The sequence below is a fragment of the Miscanthus floridulus genome, chromosome 15 (assembly GCF_019320115.1).
Source record: "Miscanthus floridulus cultivar M001 chromosome 15, ASM1932011v1, whole genome shotgun sequence".
NCBI classification, from domain to species: Eukaryota; Viridiplantae; Streptophyta; class Magnoliopsida; order Poales; family Poaceae; genus Miscanthus; species Miscanthus floridulus.
The window spans coordinates 70,390,083-70,396,082 of record NC_089594.1 but is presented as its reverse complement, the minus strand read 5'-3'; the positions used below and the strand labels follow the sequence as shown (position 1 = coordinate 70,396,082).

Genomic DNA, 6,000 nt, shown 5'->3' with positions numbered 1-6,000 from the left:
GACGTGGCAATCACTGATTGGTTGAAAATGTGGAAGACAACAAACAGCAAAATCTGCCATGAGAAGCAATAATAGCAAACAACTACTATTCTCTAATAACAACGGTGGCAACAAAGCAAAGTCCCTTGATAGTGAAGGCCCAGTCCACGTGGCCCAACAATTCTCCATCCCCACGTCGGCAGCCCAGCAAGAAGAAGAAGCGTCCTCTCAAAAAAAAAAAGAAGCAAGAAGCAGCGTCGCCGTCGTCCTCTTCCTCTCCCTTCGCTGCTTCTCTCGGCTCGCACACACCATCACACCATCGGCCAAATCGAACCTAGCGCCAATCGAGCGTAGCACAAGCCGCCAAACTGAGCTTAGCACTAGCCAAAATCGAACCCTAGCACCGGCCGGCGGCCAAATCGGATGGCGGCGCTGTCACATCCCGGCTCAGGCGGCGGCACGGCCACATCCAGGAGAGGGGACGGCGCCGGTTAGCCACGCAAGCGCCAGCGGACTAAAGGCGCGCCACGCGGAGGCCGCACAGAGGAGGGAGGCGCGCAGGCGGCGTCGGTTCGCTGTGGGGGGAACAGGCGGCAAGCCGTAGTCGCTCATGCGCTACTGCAACCTGCAACAGAGGCACACGCCGCGCAGCTGTACAGAGCACGGTGAGCACACCAGGTTGTTCCATCCAACTTGGTTTTGTAGCAATTGTTCAATTGTTTGTGGCTGTGTAGCAGCTAGCAGGTTGTTTTATTTGGGTTTTAATCTGAATTTTATAGCAACTATGCCTATTATTCAATCAAGCCAACCTTCTGAATCTGTACAACTGCAATCAGAACTAATAATAGAAGGATCATAAATAGTACGAACAACAGATAGCAATTAGCAATGCAAATGTTATGCAACCAGGATCAGTAGAAACAGGAGCTGATCCTAATGTGCAAAATGAACCTTGTGTTGTTCTTATTGATGAGATATTGTTGCTGATCCTGGGCTTCGCATACTGCATAGCTCATTCTGCATATTGCATTTTATTGCATCACTGACACAGTCAGTTACACTATCAGATTATATTTTCATATTGTGTCTTTCATTTCTTTGAGATATCTACTAAATTATGCATTTCATCCTTCCCTTTTGTTAGCTACTATTGGTATGTAGGCTGGGTTTGAGTTTTTTGGCGCTTAGATAGTGGTCTTAGACATGAAGATTTGCTAGCTCTGCTACTGGTTTGGAGGTAGGTGAAGAGGCAGCAAGAGGAAGACCAGGTTGGATCTCATGATACCATGTAGAGAGATAGCGAGTGATAAGGCAAACACTACACAACCTTGGAGGGATGACCTTTCATGTATATAGCCAATAAGAATACAACATATACAATATGTGTACAACACAAAAGGCTATACAAAATCTCACACAAATCAAGTTGGTTAGCACATTTTTATCACCCAATTCTGATTTTTAATGGAAAGATGCATATTAAGAACATAGAAACCCAAATGAACTCCCATTTCTTTTTTAAAAGTTCCAAAATGGCAAACTAAACCTGAAATATTAGATTAATGATGAATACTAAGATAATAAATTACAGGCTAGTTTTTGAGATGTCATGGTATAGCCTTTGAATAGTTCTATATAGTAGTTCTGTTTTTTAATTACAGTGAATCCCCTGGAACAGAAATAAGATGGACATAATTTAAAATTCTGTAATGCTATGTGGCCGGATATGTTACACTTCAATATATGAACCACATTGGCAGTGACACTATTCTCCTACTTTGTTAATTGAATGTTACAAAGCTCAAGGGTTACAATTCTGCAAAAATCTTCGCACTTGCACATCTGCATTTCATGGTATAGTACACATACATGAAACTGTCATGTTCTCTGATAGCAATTGTGGCAAAGAAAAACACAATAAATGAAATGATGAGCACCATTGCCTCTTCTTTAGCAGGATCCTTTTCTGTACCTTCTGTTGAGAGCTCATCATTGTTTGATTCCAAACAGGGTCCATGGTCAATGAAATGTAAAGACAGGAGAGGGTCTCCAAGAAATGATTGCTCGTCGAAGGTGGAGAGTTGGCCAGTAGATGGAACATTGCCAGAGAGAAGCGAATTATATGAAACATTGAACTTACTCAGTTTATAGAGCTGGTTCAGACTTGATGGAAGTTCATTAGAGAAGTTGTTAAAAGACATGTCAAGGGTCTCAAGGAGTACCATCTGACCAATCTCAGATGGAATCTCACCAGAAATTATGTTCCTAGAGATGTTAAGCACAACAAGTGACATTTGACTAATCTCTGATGGTAGGACGCCAGCAAGCAAGTTATCATCAAGAAGGAGCAAGTTGAAGTTTCTCATTGCAGAAATCATGGGAGGTATTTGTCCTGACAACAGATTCCCTGAGAACCTAACATAACCCAAGATGATACATGGCTGGACAGAAGGTGGTGTAACAATACCATACCCCTTCAAGATTCGGTCCTCTAGGCTCCGACAGTCCTTCCAAGACATCTCTGATTCTACATAATTGAACCCTGGGTAACCGAGGGGAATCCACCGCATCACAGAGAGACACTTCCTGGTGCCAATCTCCAATTGTGCAGCATCCTTCTGATTCCTAGCAAATGTTGGACTTGGGTCTCTCCCAACACCTGCTATCTCTGGGGGAATCTGACCAGATAGCTTGTTTTCTGCAAGGTTGAGCCAGAGCAAGCTGGTACAGTTCCCTATTTCCTTTGGGATCTCTCCAGAAAGTTGGTTTCCAGCAAGCATCAACACGAGAAGTGAGGAGAGGTTACCAATATCTGCAGGGACACCACCAGAGAGGTGGTTGTATGATAGGTCCAATATTTGGAGCTGGGCAATCTGTCCATACACCGGGGGTATCTGACCAGAGAAGTTATTCTCAGCAAGCACAAGATATTTGATGCTTGTCATGATTGCGACCTCCGTGGGTAGCTTTCCGAAGAACCGATTGAGGCTGAGATCAAGCATGATCAGCTTAGGTAGTCTAAGAATGCCAGAGGACACAATTCCATCAGTATAATTGTTTGAGTGAAGTATGAGATGCGTCAAACTTTCTAACTTCCCAAAGAATCCTTGCACCTCCCCACCAAAACCGTTGTTACTAATGTCCAAATACTTCAGTGCAGTACAATTCATTAAGCTAAATGGCATCTCACGGGCAAAGTTGTTGCTCCCCAGGATCAGTTTCTGAAGCCCAGGAATTACTCCAATTCCTGGTGGTATCTGCCCATCAAAACCGTTCCCCGATAGCGACAGGTATGTCAAACTGGAGCAATTTGCTATGGAATTAGGCAAATTGCCAAACAAATAGTTGCTGGAGAGATCCAGAAACAGTAGTTTGCATCCCTCTGGGAACATGTCAAGAGCAATGCTTCCAGTCAAGGCATTCTCAGCAGCATTGAACTGAATTAGGCTTGCAATGCCCTGTGTGACCTGGCCAGTGAAGTGATTCAAACTGAGATCCACATATTCAAGCCATGAACAGTTATCAAGCAAGCCAACGATGTTGCCTCTGAGATTGTTGCTGGAGATGTTGAGGATGGTGAGTTCGTCACAGGTTGCAAGGAAGTTCATGCCAATTCCCCCCTCGAACCGATTCCGTGAGACATCTAATGTTCTCAGCTTTGTCAGGCTGGATATGTTAAGGACTCCACCTATGAGGTTGTACGAGAGGTTAAGGTGCTTCAGTCCCAAGCATCTGTTGAGATCAACTGGGAGTTCACCAATGATAGAATTGTCTGAGAGATCCAGATGAATGAGGCTTTTGAGACCTGAAAAATTGCCGAAGAACGGTCCTGATATGCTGGAGCTAGAGAGGTCAAGGGAACTCACACGGCCGTTCATGTCACATCCAACTCCTTGCCAGTTGCACGGCGAGGCCTCTGACTCCAACCATCCATCGTACGCTCCTCGGTTTATCTGGTTATGTGCTTGCAGGAAGCCCTTGAGCTCGATGAGGACCTCCATGTCATCGTTGTTCCCGCTTATCAGCTCAGCTGTACAAGTACAAGTAATGGGATCAAAGTTAAAAACAACATGATTTAGAAATAGCAGAGATGCAAGAGCACAGTGATCGGCTCATACCAAAGATTAGTACTGAACACATCAATTCGAGAAGATGCTGAAGCCTGGACATGGATGCAGGATTATGGATTGCTTGCCTCTGTGGAGTTCATCAAATAACTGTCTGTGTTTGTTTTTGCATCTTGTCCAGCAAAGCTCTAGTGGCGCGTCAATATATATGTGTGTGGCTAGTTGTCATATATATATTGTAAAATGAGGAGCAGGTCTCCCTCTGTTTCGTGGAAAACGCATACCGAAACGTGATATATTAAAACCAATATTAAATGATAGGGTTTCCGTCAAGTAGTCTATCTCTCCGTGTGCTGGAGAGATTTGGTCAAAAGGCACATGCTTTCAGAAAGAGAACAATCCGGGTGCCTTCATTCGCACCTCAGATGAACATAACATGTGATTAATGTTGACAGATACTAACATATATAATAGTGGTGTCTGTTTTCAAATTTGATCGAGTTTAGCTTATTTCATTATATTTCTTATGGGAACGGCCTAGGTTCGAATCTTGAACTTATATATAGTATGAATGCTCTAATTTAAAGGCTAAATTTTTCTTTTAGTGTTCTGTGATGTGTCAGACTACAACAAGGTATATGCGGTGACGTCACCAATTTAACATTCCGTGGTCTTAGTTTTTTAGATGTATTAATTAATAAAGCTGGATGTGAATAGATGTATCATTAGAGGTGAATATATGAGCATCTATATTATTAATATGTTTTTTTTTAAAGAAAAGACTATTAAACTGCTCATCTGGTGTAATTCCCTTTTGTAGTGACTGATGGTAGCTGTGGACGCCAACTACCCGTGCTAGCAGTAGTCTTGAATTTTTGTCACTCGAACACTTTCTTCTCGATCGCTGATGAAAGTTGACTACCTGTTGAAAATTGTGAATTTCCTTCGCTTCTTTCTTTTCTAGAGAACGTGATGAGCTGGTTTTCCAACCGTTTTTTTCAAAGATGCCAGCGTCAACCTCCGCCTTGAATGCTGAACAGTGTTTTGATTGCTTTGGAGTCTGGAGTTTTGTTAGGGATGCAAATGGATCAGATACATATGGATATTGCAACTGGGCGAGCAGAGCTGGCCGTCGCGCTGCTGCTTTACCGAGCCAGCGTGCAGGGCCTCGCTCCACCATGCCGTGCGAGCATCGCTCTGCCACACCGAGAGGAGAGAGAGGGAGAGAAACAAGAGGAGAGAGGAAAGAGAGATTTGTTTGCCCACTGACACGTGGATCCCATATGTAAAGGGTTGAGGTTTGCCCACTGACACGTGGATCCCTTATACTCTATAATTCAGTTTTCTCAATCCCTTATATCAAATTTTAAGGGAGTTACAATACAAGTTGAATTTGGGTTTGGAGCTTTAACTTCAACAGTACATGTATAATAATAGAGTAAATATACGGACGATCCTGTCAAGGAATGGCACTTAGGTTCACAAATTTTGAAAATATATTTTTGGGTCCCAAAACTTGCTAAGTTATGCAATGCAATATTGTAGGTCCATTTCTGGAGGATACCGTCGACTTGAGTGCGCCAGTTAACAAGTTTTGAATCTAGAAATAATTTTTCAAAATTCATAAACCTAAGTGATATACCTTTTAATAAGTTGAGAGATGTAGGAAGACGAAGCAAGCCCCAGTGATTCTAAGGAAGGCTACGCAAGCTGGGACATAGGCCGGCTCAATTTGAAGAGCATGTTCGCTTGTTTGTTTCAGCCAGGGCTTATTAGTCAGTCAACGATATTTTCTTCTCATAACAAACAAGCACCCGTCGGGTTTATCAGCCCAGAAACGAACCAGCGAAAAGGCCAAAAGAGTGATGCAGCTCAATCAAGACCGGTTCCACCCATAAGCGCAGCACCAGCACCTGGTTGAGGTTCGAGCACCAGCACCAGGAATATCCACCAC

The 6,000-nt window shown here is 43.4% G+C and overlaps 1 protein-coding gene across 1 annotated transcript; it reads right to left on the bottom strand.

Annotated features, from left to right (window-relative positions):
- Positions 1-700: 700 nt before the first annotated feature.
- On the bottom strand, positions 701-4,497 carry LOC136508828 (probable LRR receptor-like serine/threonine-protein kinase At1g74360). Its single transcript, XM_066503609.1, has 2 exons — positions 4,098-4,497; positions 701-4,009 (listed from the first exon to the last, which is right to left on the bottom strand). Exons 1-2 carry the CDS (start codon positions 4,147-4,149, stop codon positions 1,788-1,790), a joined length of 2,274 nt encoding a protein of 757 aa, XP_066359706.1. The 5' UTR covers positions 4,150-4,497; the 3' UTR covers positions 701-1,787.
- Positions 4,498-6,000: the final 1,503 nt, after the last annotated feature.